The 20,646-nt window shown below is 38.5% G+C and overlaps 3 protein-coding genes across 4 annotated transcripts in view; 2 read left to right on the top strand and 1 right to left on the bottom strand.

The window, feature by feature from the left end:
- Positions 1 to 417: 417 nt before the first annotated feature.
- timm8b (translocase of inner mitochondrial membrane 8 homolog B (yeast)) lies at positions 418 to 1,999 on the top strand. The gene is made up of 2 exons (XM_059331570.1): positions 418 to 606; positions 1,605 to 1,999. The coding sequence occupies exons 1-2, from the start codon at positions 505 to 507 to the stop codon at positions 1,770 to 1,772; spliced, it is 270 nt and encodes an 89-aa protein (XP_059187553.1). The 5' UTR covers positions 418 to 504; the 3' UTR covers positions 1,773 to 1,999.
- Positions 2,000 to 4,702: 2,703 nt separating this feature from the next.
- Positions 4,703 to 14,517, bottom strand: il4i1 (interleukin 4 induced 1). The gene is made up of 10 exons (XM_059330854.1): positions 14,427 to 14,517; positions 11,868 to 11,980; positions 11,604 to 11,692; positions 10,801 to 10,906; positions 9,795 to 10,009; positions 9,598 to 9,710; positions 7,798 to 7,999; positions 7,646 to 7,714; positions 7,422 to 7,558; positions 4,703 to 6,636 (listed from the first exon to the last, which is right to left on the bottom strand). The coding sequence occupies exons 4-10, from the start codon at positions 10,829 to 10,831 to the stop codon at positions 5,868 to 5,870; spliced, it is 1,536 nt and encodes a 511-aa protein (XP_059186837.1). The 5' UTR covers positions 10,832 to 10,906; positions 11,604 to 11,692; positions 11,868 to 11,980; positions 14,427 to 14,517; the 3' UTR covers positions 4,703 to 5,867.
- snx19b (sorting nexin 19b) overlaps positions 13,764 to 20,646 on the top strand; it is a 40,356-nt gene continuing 33,473 nt past the window's right edge. Inside the window, exons 1-5 of one of the 2 annotated variants that reach the window (XM_059330853.1) lie at positions 13,764 to 13,839; positions 15,770 to 16,052; positions 16,671 to 16,865; positions 17,464 to 18,702; positions 19,784 to 19,982. In XM_059330853.1, coding sequence (XP_059186836.1) covers positions 15,792 to 16,052; positions 16,671 to 16,865; positions 17,464 to 18,702; positions 19,784 to 19,982 — 1,894 coding nt within the window. In that variant the 5' untranslated portion in view covers positions 13,764 to 13,839; positions 15,770 to 15,791. Of the gene's footprint in view, positions 13,840 to 14,335; positions 14,441 to 15,769; positions 16,053 to 16,670; positions 16,866 to 17,463; positions 18,703 to 19,783; positions 19,983 to 20,646 lie in introns of those variants that run through there. The other variant, XM_059330852.1, reaches the window with a different exon arrangement.

Raw genomic sequence — 20,646 nt, 5'->3', positions numbered from 1 at the left:
TATCTTTCTGTTACTCGTTTCTTCTTCTTTGTAAATAAAAATAAATTTGTTTTTTTACTTGAAAACTTACATTTGTGTATGTGGTATTTGGCAAAAAGAAAAATTAGATTTATAAGAAAATATGCATCATCATCCATCTTTTTGTGATCAAAACAGCCAAATATGACATCTTTATAATGCAAAGCAAAACCAGTGAAAATATTTGTGTTAACAAACGAGTCAATGTCCTTCCAGAGTCTTTATGTGAATTAAGGCAGATCCTGTTGAACATGAAATATCTTCGTATCCGTCACTTTTTGCGTCACATCCGGTGCGCAGATTTACAAAATAAAACAGGGTGGTTCCGCAGCTGTCTGCAACGCAACGTGTGATTTGTAGATCAGCGATGTGTGACACGCTGCAGCGCTCATCCCGGTGAAACCGAAGGTCACCTCATCTCATATCAGCAGCGCCGGCTCTGTCAACTGACATACAGACTTGCTCTGTAGTTATTTAATAAACACAATGGACAATTTTGATAATTTTAGTGCGTCGGATAAAGCAGAGGCGACGGAGCTGCAGCGTATGATCGCGATAGAGCAGCAGAAAGCTCAGTTCCAGGCCCAGGTGTGTATGCTAACCATGCTAATCTGTTATCCAGGCATTTAGCATTTAACTGTGACGGCGAGGACACATGTAGGGATATGAAGTTCGGTAAAGTTGGAAATATGTGCACAGAGTCGTTCTTTCTATGTCTATAAGTCACCAGAGGAACATTGTTTTCAGGGTGACTGAACACAGTTGGGTAGACCGCAACAACAACCTGATTTTCCTCAGTACGATCACGACAGCTTTCATTGGATCCTATGCACTGCCAGCTGTGGCTCTTATGCACAGGGACCGTCTACAAAGTGCAATACCGAACATACATGTCACAAAAACAATCAACAACCTTACCATGGAAGGATGAAGAAAAATCCGCCAACTTTTTAATCCATCCAGTGGTGGAAGAAGTATTCCCACCCCTTAATCCCATCCCTTACTAAAAACACAAATCGGAAAAAAGGTTCCATGGGAATTAACTGAAGACTGGGGTTAATTTAAACAAACTGTATAATATCCAAACGTAACTATGAACATTTTGTTTTGTATTAAGCAGACATCCATGCAAAATGATACAATTAAACACAAGACATTTCAACAGATATATTTGTAGGTAGAACTTTATAAAATTTCAATTTTATTGAGATGTTGTTTTCATTAAACAACAAACATGAATGTTGAGTTAAATATTAATCAATCTGGTTGTTTAAGTCAAGATTATGCTAAAATACATTTTCCCCAACTACATTTATGTTTCCTGTTAAGGGCCAACCTCAATAAGTTTTGTATATTCCTGGTTTATTCACATTAATTCCCATGGATACTTTCCTATTTTGAAAATTCCCGGAATTGTGTAACCCTGTACATAAATGACCTCCGCTTGGTGTTTCTCCAAGCTTTTCTGCAAATTTTTTAATTTATAAATTAATGAACAATAACTTCATTTAAGGTTGTAGTGTCACCAAAATCCTGAAGTGGCCAGTCAGTGTTTAATCATTTGCTAATCACCTTTTATATTCCAGGTGCACACTTTTACTGACGTCTGCTGGGACAAGTGTGTGGACAGTCCAGGCTCGAAGCTGGACTACCGGACAGAGACGTGCCTGGTGAGCTGTGTGGAGCGCTTCATCGACACCACCCTGACCATTACCAACCGCTTCACACAGATGGTGCAGAAGGGTGCTCATTAATGATGGACTATAGATGCAAATGGACTGTATCATGATATTATTAAGATATTCCATGCATGTGTATAGAAGATTATGTGAAGAGGAACATGTTTTTTACTGTTTATGACACCAGTTGACTGGTGTTGCTCGAGGAGTCCAAAAATGCGTTAGAAACTCTACATTGTTGTAGCTGCAAATGGCAGCGAGATGTACCTTACATCAGTAAAGCAACACAATATGCTCATGTTCATCCTGTCTGTGATCTTTCATCTACTAAATTGAAATGGGAATGAAGCAGGGAAACAATCTGGTGGCTGCTGTTTCAACATCAGTAAATTTGTCGCCATGTGTCCTACCAAGAGAGAACTTCATTGGGTGGAGAAAGGATAAAAACATGGACTGATTAGGATTAAGAAAAAGACAACCAACATTGGTTAATATATTATTTTCATAAAAATATTTATTAAATGATTGATCGAATAGTGGAAGCAAACTTCAAGGTGTTACTGAATGTTATTAAGACTCTTTCTGTGTACTTGGCAGACAGATATCTGCAATACAAGTTGGAAGTACGAATGGAGTAAGAAGAGAGAATGTTTGATGATTACACAAAAAACCACCAGAGGTCAGTGTTATGATTTATATTTAGATCTTATGGTGATGACAAAGAGCAGTTTAGAATCACACGTTGGTGCAAACATCACAACTCTGATTCCATAAAAGTTGTGATGCTGTGTAAATAAAACGCGTATCGATAATTTGATAATACTTTTTAATAATCACGCACTGGCCACTTTATCAGGTACATCTGTTTGACTGCTCGTTAACACAAATATTTAATCATCCAATCACATGGCAGCAACACAAAGCATTTAGACATGTAGACATGGTGAAGACGAGCTGCTGAAGTTCAAAGCGAGCATCAGAATGGGGAAGAAAGATGATTTAAGTGACTTTGAACGTGTCATGGTTGTTGGACTGAGTATTTCACAAACTGCTGATCTAACAACCATCTCTAGGGTTTACAGAAAAAGAGAAAATATCCAGAGAGCCTTGATGCCAGAGGTCAGAGGAGAATGGAGACTGGTTCAACAGGAACTCTAATAACCACTGGTTACAACCAAGGTCTGCAGAAGACCATCTCTGAACCACAACACGTCCAACCTTGAGGCAGATGAAGACCACACCACCACTTTATTAGGTACACCTTGTAGCTTATAAAGTGGCCCGTGAGTGTATATTCAATTGAAAATCACTACCAGGACAGTATATTTGTCAACTCTGAATATGATGCCAGCAGCATGTTTGAAAATAGTAAAAACAAAAGACTGGGAAATTGGGGAATATTCAAAAAACACCCTGTATGGGACATTCAACAGGTAAACAGTTTATTTTTTAACAGCTGATAGTATCATGATTTGATATGAAAGGGGCATCCTGGAAAGGCTCAGTTGTTCACTGAGGCTCACCAAGCTGTGAAAAACTGCATGGGTAAATAATCCAACAGTTTATGAACAATGTTTCTCAGTGCACAAGTGAAAGGAATTTAGGGATTTCAACATCCACAATCCATAACGTCATTAAAAGATTTAGAAAATCTGGAGAAATCTGTGCATGTAAGGGGCAAGGCCGAAAAATCAACAATGGGTGTCTGTGACCTACTATCCTCCAGACGGCGCCGCATTAAAAACCAACATGACTGTATAAACAAGGAACACTTCAGAAAATATGTTTATCACAATTTGTCACTGTATCTCTAAATGCAAGTTAAAACAATATGCAACTAAGACTGGGCCATCTATCAACATCCAAAAACACTGCCAACTTCTCTGGGCTCCTGCTCTCCTGCATTGTATTTTTTTGTTATTATTAGACTGATAATACAAATGCATCAGTACGTAACATGCTCTTTCCTCCTCTGATGCCCTCTTGAGAAGGATCGTGGCGTTCAACAGCTGATAGAAAGCCCTCGGCAGGTGGTCAAATCCATCTGTCACTTCAAAATACCTGACAACAGCAAAAAACACCCAGTAAAATCCTTTTAATTACAATCCATCATTAAAGCTGCACTGATAAATATTTGAACAATTAACTCTATTACTGTGTGTGTTGCTAATAATGACAAATTCAATGTGAATTTTGACTCAAATCTGCATTTCCCCTTTAACTCTAGAAAGCGTTTTAGCAACTTTCAGCTAATTGTTTTGTTTCATGGCCTGCAACTTTACTAATTTGTGCTACATGGTGCTGCAGCAAGAGCATTGCAGCACCGGCTTGCAGCTCTTCTGTGTGGTGTTTGCACCACAGTACCAGGACTATATATTTAAACTTTACGCTTATCATAGCTGTATATAATTCCAGCAGCATGTTTGAAAATAGTAACAATAGAAGACTGGGAAATTTGGGGAATATTCAGAAAAACACCCTGTATGGGACATTCAACAGGTAAACATTTTATTTTTTAACAGCTGATAGTATCATGATTTGATATGAAAGGGGCATCCTGGAAAGGCTCAGTTGTTCACTGAGGCTCACCAAGCTGTGAAAAACTGCATGGGTAAATAATCCAACAGTTTATGAACAATGTTTCTCAGTGCACAAGTGAAAGGAATTTAGGGATTTCAACATCCACAATCCATAACATCATTAAAAGATTTAGAAAATCTGGAGAAATCTGTGCATGTAAGGGGCAAGGCCGAAAAACCAACAATGGGTGTCTGTGACCTACTATCCTCCAGACGGCGCCGCATTAAAAACCAACATGACTGTATAAACAAGGAACACTTCAGAAAATATGTTTATCACAATTTGTCACTGCATCTCCAAATGCAAGTTAAAACAATATGCAACGAAGACCTATATCTATCAACAACATCCAAAAACGCTGCCAACTTCTCTGGGCTCCTGCTCTCCTGCATTTTATATTTTTGTTATTATTAGACTGATAATACAAATGCATCAGTACGTAACATGTTACTGATGTAGCTGGTTAAGATGGAGGTAGTTTTTTCTACGAGGGAGTGTGAGATGGAAGAAGAAAACACAAGGTTCTGCTCCAAAAAGTTTCTCAATTTCTTTTATTTAATGCATGCATTAAATAACTAAGTATTACAAAATATATGTGTTGTACCTTTGTTAGAAAGGGTTATCGAAGAAGGCCTTGTCGTGCAGGGTTAACAATACAGTGGCAAGGAAACAAAGCAGCACAAAGTGGAAGGTGATATTTAAAATATTTTCTCTTTAAATAAAAGCTTTTAGACCCAGATGACTGAAAATTTTAAGAAAGTACTCAATTCAATTATCTTTGTTTTGGTCAAACTAAAAGTCAAATGAAGTAACTGAAATATAAAGTAACTGAAGTGAAATATAGATACAGAAATGTCACATGAAGGTCCATCATTCAAGGTTCATCAAAATAGAAGCGACTATTTTGTTGCTTGGTTCCAGCTTCTCAAATATGAGGATTCCCTGCTTTTTTTCGTAAATGTTAGTATGGCAAGTGTTTGGGTGTTGGGATTGTTTTTCGGACAAATTGAGCAATTTGCATACACCAACTTGGACTGAACCATGATGGGCATTTTTCACTATTTGTCAATCAAAGAAATACCTGTTTGGTCTAGAAAATGTCAGCAAAGTAATCATTAGTACTGAAAATAGTTATCAGTTAACGTTCAGCTGTAATTCAGTGTTAAAATCATGGAATATCCTCTGAAATACACCATTTGATATTAATGCCCTGCAATTCACAACCATGTCTCCCTGTCCTGTCCACCTCTGTCATATTGTATGTGTGTTTTAAGTATACGTTTGGACGGGTTGATGGCTAATTTCGTTTCTGTGATTCTGATTCTGATAATAGAATTAATATTCGTATGTTGATCTTTGGAGTCTGATCAAAATGTCATTTAATAAGTTGCCAGTTATAAGCTTTGTGCTGCTGATAAAAAGACAACTCTAAAAACATACCTACACCAATAAATATGTATATAACACACAAGTTTTTTTTATGGCATATCAGTGGGTTAACATTGATACACCAGTATTCACAAGATATAACCAATATGTCAAACAACCATAAAGAAAGATATGTAAACAAAACATTTTCTACACATTAAACTAAACTGTAAGGCTGTTGATATTCTGAGCTGCCCGGAGGGCAGACTTCATGGCAGTTTCAATCCAGCCATGCGGCATGGCCGTGTGTTCTCCTGCAAAGTGCACCCGTCCCTCGCTCTGGAACAGTTCTCTGGCGTAGTGTCCCTGCTGGTAGGGTGTGAACAGGGCGAAGGCTCCCAGACTGTAAGGATCCAAGCCCCACTTCTTCACCAGCCCCCCTGTACACAGAGGCCTGATGTCCTCTCCGTGGATCTTCACCAAGTCCTCCAGCACCACAGCCATCAGCTCCTCCTCACTCATCCCTTGGAAGAGCGTGGAATCATCAGAGCAGGTGTAAGACGCCAGCAGGGCTCCTGCAGCCGTTCCAGGGAAGCTGTGACTGGGGTAGTAGATGAAGCGAGCGGGCCGGTCTGTGATGCTCTTCCCTCCTCTGATGCCCTCTTTCTCCCAGAAGCGCTCTCTGAAGCTGAGCACCACCTTGGTGGAGCTGGCGTAATGAACTGAGCGCAGGGCCTCCATCTTTTCCCCAGAGAGAGGCGGCTGGAAGTCAATGAAGACCGTGGCCTTGGCTGTGGCCGTAACCAGGGCGTAGTCCACTGTTAGGTTGGCCAGGGAGCCTGAATTACGCCAGTCCTGGTATGTTACTGTCACACCTCTTCCGCCTGTTTGGTTTATCAGCTTGACCTTGGAGTTGAGGAGGATCGTGGCGTTCAACAGCTGATAGAAAGCCCTCGGCAGGTGGTCAAAGCCATCTGTCACTTCGAAATACCTGACAACAGCAAAAAACACCCAGTAAAAACCTCTTAATTACAATCCATCATTAAAGCTCCACTGATGCATATTTTTTAACATATTACTGTATGTGTTGCTAATAATGACAAATTCAATGTGAATTATCACTCAAATTAGCATTTCCCCTTCAACTCTACAAAGCGTTTTAGCAACTTTCAGCTAATTGTTTTGTTTTATTGGTTGCAACATTACTACTTTGCGCAACACTGTACTGCAGCAAGAGGGTTGCAGCACTGGCTTGCGGCTCTTCTGTGTGGAGTTTGCATGTTTGCCCCAAGGTCAGCGTGGGTTCTCTCCCGTAGGAGTGAATGAGAGCGTGAATGGTTGTCTGTCTCTATGTGTTTGCCCTGTGATAAACTGGAGACCTGTCCAGGGTGTACTCCGCCTTCTGCCCAGTGTCAGCTGGGATCAGCTCCATCTCCCCATGACCCACGTTCAGATAGGCGGTTAAAGATGATGAATGAATAAACTTTACTATTTTGCTTAATGCTGAATTCACAAAACCTGATTTTCATTTTTATCAGATTGCTGTACCGTTCAATCTGAATCCTTTTGTGTGCTCAGCCCTTGTATTTTCCACTGGTGAATATTTCTCAACCAGCCAGCTCCCTGCCTGCACTTTTTGTTTTTTGCGCTCAATTAACATTTTTTTTTAATTTTTTTATCTCAACCACATTTTTTTTCTGCATCCAGAGATGGTAAGCCAATGCTATGTGTGCAGACTGCATGTTTCCAGACAGTGGTAAAATAAATATTCCTTACTCAGTGTTGTCGTTGATGTCTGACTGTATGTACAGCATTTCTATCAGTGATGTGTAGAAGAGGCTGTTTTCATTCAGGATGTCCCCGATCATCCTCAAGGCCCCACGACTCAGGTTGCCCTCCTTCACCAGATATTCCTGTCAGCAATCAAACGTAAGCTGTAAAATGTTCCATTCAGATTCAAAATATGAACTGTGACAATGTCCAAACAAATAATTCTTTACCTTCACTGTGTAGGAATCATATTTATCCAACATGGCTCGGCAGCCGACTGCCTTGAGGTCATCCTTTACCTATGCACAGATTACAACACTTAAAAACACATCCCTATCCCAACATGTACAGAAATGATAAGTCATGTGGAATGTATACAAACCTTCCAGAGTGTCTGACTGAATAGTTGAGCAGCCGACTTCCCCTTCTCTCTGTCATTCAAGCTGTAGTTGAGCACAGCGGGGTTGTTTTCCACAGTATATGTTTTCTGTAGCACTCCGTTTACAAAATAATAGGTGTTGATGTCATCTTGGATGAACTGTCTCAGGGGAATTTTTAATTTTGAGACAAAGGACAGCAGAATTCTGTTGAACAGATATATTAAATATTTTATTTCATGGAAAAGAGATTTAATTTGGTTATTTTTTATCAAGCCCAGTGCACTGTAATAAATCATTATGTAGTCATTTCATTTGACTTAATATATTTGATCAAATGTATTAAATATAAATGCGTCCTTGATTTTGAGGCAGTTGTTTAAGTAACTTTAATATAAAAATGTTTGAGATAGAATCTACTTATTTTGATCACATTAAATATAATCTTTATGTGTATGTAATTCTAAATCAAGAGAATTTTGAATGAATCCAACACAATAGAATTAGTCTGTTTTTAATTGACAGGCACTTCCTGTTAAGTTGTTATTAACTCAACTTGTAACGTAGTTAGATTTAATTAATAATATTGCGTGCAATCTGTTGCCTCAATTTTATTGAGTAGCTATTGTTAATCTTTTTTTACAGTGTGGTGGATGAAGATAAGATAAGATATTATTTCAGTGTTACAGCAGCGAAAGAAGCATAAATAAAAATGAGAATTAATAATAAACAAGCAATAAAAATCAGAAGGAATATAAAAGCATTAACATTTTAAACGAGGAAATTAAAATAATAGGAACAATATATACAATATATACCGACTCAACAGTTGAAATTGCACCATTACACATAGAAACATATTTATAGTCCACAGTTGAATGATAATACACCTAATTAAAGTATTGAAGCATTTAGATCCTTTAGTTAAAGCTGCATTAGTTGATTTTTTGCCACTTGGGGGCAGCCCAACAAGCTGTAAATTCAACATTGACTGTTTTGGTCTCTACCAACCCCTGAGAGAAATATCTGGCTCATTAGTTGCTAACTTTATTCATCTGTTGCTTGACTGGATAGACAGGGTACAGTATAGATAGTACAGACCTTTTCATAGTGCTTTTATTTTTGTGTTTCCCCTATGTCCCCTTGTCTCGTTTCAGGTCTCTTCACTCCTTGCTCGCTCCCTTGATTACCCACAGATGTGTAGAATTGTCTCTACTTTCCTTTCAGTATTTATGTCCTGTCCTTCCCTTTGTCCTGTGCCAGTTCATCTTGTCTCATTCATTGAGACAAGATGTAATTAAGTACATTTACTCAAGTATTTTCAATGTATGTAACTTTATACTTCCACTTTTTTTACATTTAGAGGTAATTATTGAACTTTTTACTCCACTACATTTAGCTGACTGCTTTAGTTACTTTTCAGGACAAGATTTAACATAAAAAACATGAAAAATAAAAAAAGAATAGACTTTTTTTTCTGATCGGGTCCATTCTGCATAACAAGTACTTTTACTTTTGATACCTTAAGTACATTTTGATGCTGATAATTTTGTACTTTAACTTACTAAGTTTTCAATGCAGGACTTTTACTTGTAGTGGACTTATTCTGCAGTGTGGTATTAGTAGTTTAACTTAAGGGATCTGAATGCTTTTTCCACCACTATACTTAAATATGGTGCTAAATTAAGTACTTCAGTTAATGTACATATTTGTTAAAGTTCTTCCAACATTATCAGGCACCTCATGTCCCTGTCATGTTATGGCCCAGCAGACAGTTAGAAGAGATGAGTAATTTCTGCACTCACTTATGAAAGCTGGGGATCCTCATGGCGCCCACTTCTGCATACCAGCCTTCTCTATCATTCCTGAAGGTCTCCACGCGTCCTCCAATACGGTTACTGGCTTCTATTATGGTCACCTAGTTGTCCACAAGATCATCATATTAGTTTCACTTTTATATTTCAAGTAGAAATTATTATTCCCACGCTATAAATTACTTTACCTTATGTCCAGCATCTTCTAAAAACTTTGCAGCAGTCAGTCCAGCGATGCCCCCGCCGATGATTGCTACGTGACGAGGTGCCTTAGTGGCAGGAAGACCTTTATCCACCATGTCCAGGAGCTCACTGTAGTCGGTGTCCTGGAGGCACTCAAACAGAGGGTCCCCAAAGATCCCACTCACAGCAAACACCACCACCCCCACTAGAACCAGAGGAACTGACAGAGGAAGAAAATACTGATTGATTGATTTAAGTTTATTTCAAACATGCAAAAGAAAAAGAAAAATGGTCATACTGAAAATAATAATATTACACAAAATAGTCATTATTTATTTATTGTGTATTCATAATTAATTACCGAGCTTACTTGTAGGTCAATAATAGGTCACAACAACAATTATTTTCATAAATGTATCCAAATAAATAGTATTATCTTTATTTTACAGAATACAAATTTTATACTAATATGTTCATTGAAATATAAAATGTAATTACTTACATAATTACTGTGGTAATAATAATAATATTTTTTATAATAATAAAAATTAAAATATATAAAATACATATATATATATAGATGGTAAACTGAGAATAAATATCAAACTACATAATTCTAATATCAAGTCTAGTGATGAATTCAAAGCAGCAGAGGATGAATATTTCCAAGCTTTACTGAAACTGAAGACAGCAACCACTGACTTCCACTTTCCTTCCTTCCTTCCTTTCTTTCTTTCTTTCTTTCTTTCTTTCTTTCTTTCTTTCAGAACAAAAAATTATCCTAATCATGTTACATATTCACAATAATCCATTTGAATTGCACAGACGCTTTTATCCAAAGCGACTTACAGGAAGAATAAAAGCAAACAATCAAGGTATAGCGCAAAAATGAGCTATTAGTGCATCAATAAGTGCATTCAATCACATACAAGGATTAAATTAACAATTAATCAAATCTAAAATCCAAACTGTTAAATTATATTATGTAATAGCAGTTTATCTAACACTTACAGAACTTACAAAGTGCCATGTGAGGGATCATCTTGAGAACAGAGCTCCACAGTCTGGACTTCTTCCTTCTGCTGCTGATACTGATACTGTTAGAGGAAAAGGAAACCTACCAAGACAAGCATGATAAAAGCTTAGTGGGTTCACACTCAGACAGTGTTATTTATCAGTTAAATATCCCACTGAGCTGAATGTGTTCAGTTCAAAGCTGAACTTTTTTTCAAAAAACATTTTAAAAATACATTAAATTTGGTACATACATGAATATTTATTCTATGAGTGAAATATCAAAAAAGAGATGAGAAACATTTCCAGTCTACCCCTACATTCCACTCACCTTTATCAAAGGTAATGTCTCGTAAGTTGTCATAAGCCTATGCATGACTGAGGAGAACTGACCGAGTCCCTGATAAAGCTAAACTTTCAATGCTGTCTGTGCATATGAGAGCCGCCTGGTAAAACCCGGACGCATGGTATGTGTGAAATTGCACACGACGTAATTTTAATGAGGGACTGTGTGGCTCCTCAGGTCTTCCAGAAATATTTTCCCACACCGGCTCGAGAGTCAACCACACTGAACAAATCAGATTAGTGAGGGTATACTAGTCATCAGCATACCTCATTTCCTCCATCTTCACTCATTTCAATATCTGACCTGAAAGTGCTCATTCAGTGCTATTCAAAAAGGTCAAGCTGCATTCAAACTTCAGATAAATATAATACAAGAAAAACAAAAAAAGAATAGTTTTTTTTCTATTAAAAATATCCTTGTTTAAATTTAATTTGTAAATTGCATTAGTGCTTACCTTTAAAAGAACCTTTGAAATAGAGCAGTTCCACTCATCCAACTGTTTCTGTGTCCAGCAGACAATAGCCCATGCACAGCTTTTATAGGCTGCAGGAAATGAAAGTAAAAGCAACATTAAAAAACCCCACAGAAGCTAAGTTTCATTTTCCTGACCCAAGTAGCTTCACTGTAATTTTGTGACCTCGAACCAAAAATACTAAGGAAATTTTAATGGTGATAGAAGAAAGTATTTAGGAAATATAGACGAGAAGGCATGACTTACCACTTTAAGAAAACTTTTTTTTCCTTTTCTTGGCAGAGATGCCTATATTTCCAGTTGTTTGTGTTAAATCTTGATTTGGACCTGAACAGTCTGGTTGCTGGTGTAGAAGAGGTCTTCAAAGACAGAAAAGCTTACCTAACTTACCTATTTAAGCTCAGGTGAGATCCTACATCATAGTTACATAACTAGTTTGCAATATATAGATGATGCATAGCTGAATGCAGTGTTCTTGAGGTCAAGGGGTAGGTTTTATTTTACTTTTTTGTCAGTGTGTGTAAAACTCTGAGGTCACTGAACTAACAAGGTTCTGGAGATTATGTCAGCCATGTTAATGGATAATGTATTGCTGTACACTACTTGCCAATGTGAGCATTTAACATTAGTCAAATATGTCTCCCAGGTGTTGGTGGGGACCAAATGTGAGCCTAAATGAAAGTGAACATATTTGACTTCCCTTCATCCCCCAGCAACCTTCACTATCAAATCAATTAACCCTTTTATTTTGTCAGTTTTTGAATACTTTTCATTCTGCCATATTTTTTTTACCATGCCATGTTGGTATAATTTCTTTTAGCACAACATCATATATGTATGACCTGATAATTATTATGTTTATTTTATATGTTGATGTGTTTTATGTGTGGCATCCCCCCCCCCCCCCCCCCCCCCCCCACACACACACACACACACAAAATGCTGAATTGTTCTTTTAAAATATATATATTTTTTTTTATCAAACTAAGGAATGAAACTGTTGTTAATTTAAAAAGAAAAGAAAAGAAAAGAAAAAAGAATTAAACACCACTGCATATTTTAAAGTGTAACTAGTAAACTAATTGTAAAGACAAACTTAGATGTTAGTTGACAATCTGCATCATGAAGTTTTTTAACCCTCCACGGAAGTGCACGCACATTACTTCTTCATGGAATATGAAACTAAGCAGTGTGTTTCCCTTTCTGTCAGCTTCCCTCTAAAGTACTGGCTTGAAACTCCATGCCAGTTTTTGTTTGATGATGATAGGCCAAGTAGATATGGTCAAATATATCTTGTATAAAAATACAAAACTAGATGCTCTAGATCAGGAATGGGCAACTTAAATGCTGGAGGGGGCCACAAATTTTCATCAACACACAGGGCCACACATAGGACCGTGCACTTAACCAGATATGATGAAACTGCAATTTTAAATATCTTTACAGTGCAATAACTTAACATACTTCATGCTCGGATGCATGTATAACAGCATAAATAGGAATACAAAAGGTTTGAAGCATATAAAAAATAACCACTTACTGTGATTTCTTCTTTTACAGTGCAAGAACAGCAGACCAACATTAATTGCAAGAAGTAATTTTGTGCATTTTTACACTGCACTTTTAAGATTTTGCTCAAATTAATGTAGTTGTACTGAGGGCCACTTCAAGTGAGGGTGCGGACCGTATGCGGCCCCCGGGCCTCCAGTTGCCCATCCCTGCTCTAGATGGTTTTTTAATATGATTTTATGTTTTTGTTTTTGGTTCAAAATGTTGATTCAGTGAGTCAAAGTGATAAAAAATAATTACCAGGTCACATAGGTGAGGCTGTGATGAAAATAATGTCAGAATGAAAAGTATTCAAAAACAGACAAAATAGCCATACTTAATGCCACCATTTTTAATTATCATGAAACAACATATCCCATGAGTCATAGTCACGTACAAAGCCCCATGGGAGCTCGAGGCGTTAAATGCAAACGAAACAACTTTGTTGTAACTTTTTAAAGTGACATTAGATAATAATTTTAGGTCATATATATTTTTTTATTTTTCTGAGATGAAATGATTGTGTTTTCAAAGCATTTAAGAGCCGCGAGGGAGGCTTTCTCGTCTGTACATACGTCATAATACAGGAAGTAAACAAACCAGACGAAGTGTTGTCGTCAACACGCTCACGAGACCTCCAACCCATCGCGTGCCATGACAGCTCGTGCAGGTTAAATATATTTTATTACTCCTATTTAAATAGGCAACTAAGCAAATGTTTACTGACGAGAGGATAACACTTTACATACAGGACTGTTCCCGCGATGTGTTGTGTAAATGTGTCGCTAGTTTCCATCCTTGGGTTCTAGCACATGCAATCCTCTAGCCAAAAATCACTAAATTTAAGTTTGGTAAGACTTTTTGGTAAAGAGTGACACCTCACTAGACATTATTGTAGCTCAAACAAATGACCAGGGTCTTTTCTTTAATTCGGCATTGATGCAGTACACGAGAAAGCAATTGTGCTATTAATATTTCGATTTGTAGGGGCCCGCCTTTCATTCCCAGTCCTCCTCCACTTAACGTTCCGAGATGAAGGAAGTCTTGAAAATGTCAACTTAATCAGAACGTATCTAGATATTATGGAAAATATATTGCTCCAGATCGAATAACCTGTATGACGAACGTTATACTGTAACATGAAATTGAGTCAGCAAGCTCTTAAAACAATGTTTGTTCGTCGTATAGGTGCCATGGGACAAATAAACTGTAAATTGTCAACATTTTGAATGGAGATTGGTGCCGTGTTTTCCTCACCGGAACAGATCACGGTTTGTACCACGGCTATTCTTCGTAAAACAAGTTACTGTGCTTGTGAAGGTTGTCAGAACCGATAAATGCAGACAAAGCAATAATAATGGTGTGACAAAAAACTAGCTGGGTCGATTGTCAGCTAGTAAACATTTGTTTTTCCTGCCGAGATGTCGTGCAAACTGACGTTAGCAGCTAGCATCAATATGTTTTGGCGTGTCCAAAACCGAACTGAAGTCAGCCGGTTATAGGAAAATAAAGCAATGTTAACCCATAAGAACCGAGACCCAGTTATCCTTAAAGGCAAATTATAGGGGATATACCACAGACCAAGTGGACAACATAGAACACATTTATGATGTTTAAAAAAATATACTACTATAAATACTACTCCTAAATGTCAAAGATCTGTGATGTGACATATACGTTACAATGGGCGTTTATGGTATTTATGTTTAAAATATTTCTTATTTTAAAATAAAAAAGTAGACACATTTTCTGCTTACAGAGATACAAATTTACATTTTTCTTTGCATCTCATTTATCATGTATCCAACATTTATCAAAATTGTGACATTAATAGTGCTATTTAACAACAAATTATTTTTCAGATTTGTTTTAAGTAACAAAATAATAATAAATCAATAATAAATAAAAACAAGAATAGAATTGTTGAATGGGTTTAAACTTAGCCTAGAATAAAAAAAAAAAGCTTTTTTAAATTAGCAACTTTTTCACATTTCTGTTTCCAGTCACACACACATTTTGGAGAAGTCACTTCTTGTCACAGTCACCTGACCACCACACCAGGGTGTTGAGTATGCGTCGCTTAGGGATTTAATGAGTTAAGGTGAAGCATAAAGCTGAATATGTGAGATTATAGAAGATTTAAAGTGTTTGTTACACAGGTGTCACCATGGGTTCTTATGGGTTAAGTAACAATAATTATGTATAAAAACAGGTTTTGATGCAGCATTCGTTTTGTTGATTTTGATGTCGCATATTCCTAAGTAACTACGTTTCTTCAATTAAACTACACAGACACTTAGCAAGTGTGAGCAGTTGTTTTTTTGAGGTCTACGGCACAATAAAATAAAATTAAGCTGTATGGTCTAGCTCTGCTCAAGCTCTGTCCTCGATGGGTAATCACAGCACCAGGATAAACATACAAACATAGAAAAATGGGTCAGTAGACCACAAACTGTTAATTTCCCCACTGGTACCCCTTGCAGTTTAATCTGACCCTGCAGTCTTTTTAATTCATACCAACAACATACTGAAATCCATGCAGCTGTCAGTGTTTTTATTTTTACCTAATCTGCATTGTTCACTGTTTATGTTTTTTTAAGGTGTGATGTTGCACTGGCATACATGATCTCTCCATCTCTTTCTGGGGCCATAAAGCCAGACAGTAACCCTCAGAGTGCCATGGCTGAAGTGTTGGGACAGAGGACCTTGTTGGGCTTTGGCGTGTTGTTGGCATGGTTGCTGCTGTTCCACCTGCTGGTCAACATCTGGCTTCTGTGCGTGTTCACCAGCCTGCTGGTGGTGCTGGGTGGCTGGCTTGGCTCACAGGCCATCTTGGAGTCCAACAGTGTGGTTCACCTGGAGAGGTTTATCACCCTGGAGCAGGTATATGTACATTTAACTGTGGCTTACAGTTTCAGTGTTAGTTTCACTTTTCATATGTAGACATTTTCTTAGAATTTTATTAGTTTAAGATTATCCTGTCCTAATAATCCTCGGCCCAAGAATGTAAAGTCATGCCTCTCCGCCATCTCTGCTACATCTGTGCACATTCATGCCTATTTTACAAATATTACTTGTACTTCAATGATGACACATGACTATGAGTCACTCATCACAATAGGTAAATCAACTCATCACTGTGTAAACTCTCCCGCTGACTCTGCTAACCTGGCTCGTTGAGGTTGTTAAATGTTATCGTCAGAGTAAACACAGAGGAAAAGATGGAGAAGCTATTAACAACAGGCCACTCCCATAGGCACACCACACAACTTATAAACTTACTTGACCTCTATTCCAAATTTCAGCCTCCTAGGGTGAAAACTATGGCTGCCAAAGGGTGGGGTAACTTTTGTAGATCAACAGACAGACAGAGTAACTAAAAGCTTGAAGAGTGGTACCTTGTAAAATTTAATGTGAATTTTGAATGAAAGGTGCATTGACTGATAGATGTGACTCCAGTGCCACTTAATTTACACTTCTGTTGTCCTTGCTGAATTTCAGGTTCCACCATCTGTGGAGGATGAGGATCACTTGGACCAGGAGATCCACAACACAGTGAGGAAAATCATCAGGGATTTTGTCACTTCCTGGTACTCCACTGTGTCCTCTGAGAGTGGTTTTGAAACAGAGGTCCAAGAGGCCATGATCTCTATGGCCATGGAGCTGAAACTGCGCGCACGACAGCTGGACAGGAAGGTACTTTGATTAAAGACGTCTGTATTATCTGCACATATGTAACTGGCACATGGTTGCCGTTCTGATGGGACCTGATTTCCTAAAAGTCATGTTAAGCGTTTCAAGCAGAGATTCAAGGTTATCACAACACAATCGAGTGTATCAACCATTATGTATTCAGGGCTTTTACTGGCTCAAAATAATTCAAGAGTGGGATCTCACTGGTGACCTGTGGATATAATGTGCATTTCAAATTACTTAAACACTGATATCTAGCCATTTTTCATGGTTTTCTTGATAATGATTTTGGTTATTATCAAGAAAAACATGGAAAATGTCTAGATATCAGCTCTTACATTAAACTCTTAGGAGCTATTTTTGTTGTTATCATTATATTTGTCCAAACAAATGTACCTTTAGTTGTACCAGGCATTAAAATGAACAAGAACTTGAAGAAAAAGGGTGGTCTAATCATTTTTTCCATGACTGTATATATATTGCACCACTAATGGTGGTACTGAAAGAAATGTTCACCAGATTTGCTCAGTAGGCTGCTTGTGAAAGAACTAAATTCACTTTTTTTTTAATAGGACATGTTTAACTTTCTGAATCCCTGCAGGAGCTGACTCACAGGATCCTGAATTTGTTTGGCTGCCACCTGCAGGACTACATGAAAGCCAAGGAGCTGGTGTCTGAGCAGCCTCTGCCAAAGTGGAGCAGTGAGAGCGAGCAGTTGTGGAAAGCGTATTCCAGCGTTACCACACCTCATCTTGCCATGACCGGTGACACTGTAGCAGTCAACTACACCAGAGCAGTGGTAGATTTGTTGCTGCATGTTTTGGTGCCACCGCCTCACTTGGAGACCCGCACCGGAAGGTTCGTTGTCGGAGAGCTCATCACCTGTAATGTTTTGCTCCCTCTTATTGATAAACTGTCTGACCCCGACTGGTTAAACATTCTCATGATCGAAATATTTGGCAAGGCCAGCAAACCGCAGGAGCCGATTACAGCAGAGCCACCAGCTTCATCCCCACCACTACCACCACCGCCACTCCCTGCTGAATCAGAGCTTGCTCCACCACAAGAGCCAACTCATACGCCTACAAAGAATAATGAGGTTCCTCCACTTAGAGCCGTGACTGAATTGGTCAGTGACACGGAAACTGCCTCGTCTGAGCTCGCCACCTATGATGTGATTGACTCAGACGAGGTGGACTGTCCGCAAAACAACACTGAAGAAGAAGAACCTAATCAACCGTTTTTAAGGCATTACCTGAGAGGAAGCAAGTTAAACCCATTTTACCAGGAAAATGACTCTGACTTGGATTCTCCTTTGGCCGACTGTAAACGGAGTTCAATTGATTCCCTGGTCATGATAGGCCAAGAGGAGGGCCTGTATGACAGAACAAAAGAATGTGCCACACCTGTTAACAACAGTTATGGAGTGGACCCGGAGGATGTTTTCCCCAGTCCAGTGGATGACTCCTGTCCTAAAGTCCTGGTGAATTCAGTACCAGAAGGGCATCCTAATGGCTGTGACCCCTCATCAGTTAGGACAGCAGAGGGGACTCCCAGTAACAGCAGCCTCCTGGATCTGGAGAGGGAGGGGGGCTCTCCTTCAGTAAATCCAGCCAGAGAGCTTCTTCTAGGAGTGGAACAGACTGGGTTGGGGAACGCCAATGAGCTAACTGTAGCCAGTCCGTTGCAGGTATCTTCCCCTATAGCATCGTTCAGTTTTGAACCCCTCAGCAGCCCAGATGGACCAGTTATCATCCAGAACCTCCGCATCACTGGCACCATCACAGCTAAGGAACATCGTGGCACCGGCTCACACCCCTACACGCTTTACACTATCAAAGTAAGGAGATTACATAATCTGCTTCTACTTCTGTTCATTATTCATTATTTTGTTCATGATTAAGGTTGCAAAAAGGCGAAAAATGTCCAGAAACTTTCCATGGGAAGTTAAGCTGGGGAATTTTGGAAATATTCAAAATCAGTAAAAAAATCCCCAAAAGTCCCATTCAAAATGTTAAATGAAAAAAAAACCCCTCTTCCTCTAAAAAGTCCCATTGAACATGTAAATGTTGAGTGAAACATGTGATAGAGGAATGTACAGTGCATGTAGGGGGCGTGGCCTCAGTCGCCCTGTAGTAAGCAGTGTGCTATGTGTGATTGAGGAATAGCAGAGATATTCAAGTGTACTTGTATGAAATCTGGTTGTTTTAGTCAAGATTCGGCCAAAATATTCCTGCTAATTTCCATAAATCCATGCTAATTACCATGGAAAGTTTCCTACTTTGAAAATTCCTGGAATTTTGCAATCCTATTCATGATGCTTCATGCTTTTCCAGCTGCAACACACTCACAAGATCATCCAGTTGTTCTCTTATAGTGTTCACCTCTAGTGACACTAAGCTGTTGCATGCATTGTGTAAAAAGTGTGATAGGATTTACATCCCATTTTTCCTTTTAGGTTATTCTACTGATTGATAGTTGTTGGTGGAAATGTGCAAACACTGAGCAATGCGCAGGAAAGGTAGTGAAGAAAACCGAAAAAAATGGCCATTAAATGTCCCCAGAGCCCAATGTGACAAGTTTCAATTGCTTGTTTTATCCTTAACCGTTCATCCAAAATCCAAAGATGTTCAGTTTACGAAGTACAGAGCCCTGCTAAAAGAATTTTAAGGTTGGGGGGAAAAAAAGATGATGGGATTAGAGATTTAACTCTTTTGAATTTGTATTTTTGTTTACAAAGTAATTTTTAGTGTTGAACTTTGACATCATCTTTTTAATGTTATTGTAATAATTTTATTTATGAAGAAAAAATCATATCAGGATTGTCCATTAACATTTTACAAACAGATATATTTAACTGCATGGCGACAGGAATCTGCAACACATGTCAGGACTTATACTTTGTTGTGTTGGTTCCCTAGTATGAGACAGCGATGGGCTGCGAGAACCCAGAAAGCATCCAGCCGGGCTCTGAGGATGCTGAAGTTTTGCTGTCAGGTTGTGATAATCCATTGCCCATTCAGCCTGTAGCCTATCATACGGTGAACAGACGATACAGCGAGTTCCTCAACCTGCAGACTCGGCTGGAAGAAAAAACAGAACTGCGGAAACTAATTAAAGGTAAAAGAGAGCGGAGTCTCGGTCACCTTACAGAATTCTTGTGTGTTTAAAGATGGGCTCAGATTTTTAAATTGGGTTGCATCACACACTTTAAGGAGAAACTTTACAAACACACACTACATATATACATATTACATATAATGAAATTATTATGCCAAAGGGAGAAATGCATAACCTCACATGACCTCACATAATCTCAGGTGGGACCTAAGTGGTGCGACGATCAATTGTACTTGAAGCAACAAGTAGTTTAGTAGAATAATGGCACAGGCTGTTTTTCAAAGTGAAAGCCCCACAAAGTAACTATGTCTTAATAGAAATTAAGGATGTGGCTGTAGACAGTGGCTGGGAAAAATTGGCTCACCGATATGTCTACTTTTAACCCCTAAATATCAAATAACAGAGGTTTAAGACTGGATCTATAAACCCTTCACATTACCAGATAATCTGGGCTGATCATAAATACCAACCCAGGTTCAGAAGGGGTGAATTGGGGTTTTAATTCTGTCCAATGCCCTAGTAGTCTTAGTCTGGCATTAGTGAACATATGAAACCCTGTGTTCCTAGTCAGAGCCACCAGTGTACACAGTAGCCAAGTAAACTTTAGCCTGGCTTAGAGAAATCAATGCATGGCCTACAAAGAGAATTGGATTTGCATTTCAAA

The sequence above is a fragment of the Centropristis striata genome, chromosome 4 (assembly GCF_030273125.1).
Source record: "Centropristis striata isolate RG_2023a ecotype Rhode Island chromosome 4, C.striata_1.0, whole genome shotgun sequence".
In the NCBI taxonomy this organism is placed as follows: domain Eukaryota; kingdom Metazoa; phylum Chordata; class Actinopteri; order Perciformes; family Serranidae; genus Centropristis; species Centropristis striata.
Note: the sequence above shows the minus strand (reverse complement) of the source record. Positions and strands in the feature narration are given on the sequence as shown.

Excerpts from the sequence above, each read along its gene's own strand:
- timm8b (XM_059331570.1), top strand. The coding sequence starts at position 505 with ATGGACAATTTTGATAATTTTAGTGCGTCGGATAAAGCAGAGGCGACG. Across the intron at positions 607-1,604 it reads AAGCTCAGTTCCAGGCCCAG|GTGCACACTTTTACTGACGT; the intron begins GTGTGTATGCTA and ends TTTATATTCCAG.
- il4i1 (XM_059330854.1), bottom strand. The coding sequence starts at position 10,831 with ATGATCCCTCACATGGCACTTTGTAAGTTCT. Across the intron at positions 8,000-9,597 it reads AGGATCCCCAGCTTTCATAA|AATTCTGCTGTCCTTTGTCT; the intron begins GTGAGTGCAGAA and ends TCTGTTCAACAG. Across the intron at positions 6,637-7,421 it reads GACATCAACGACAACACTGA|GTATTTCGAAGTGACAGATG; the intron begins GTAAGGAATATT and ends TGCTGTTGTCAG.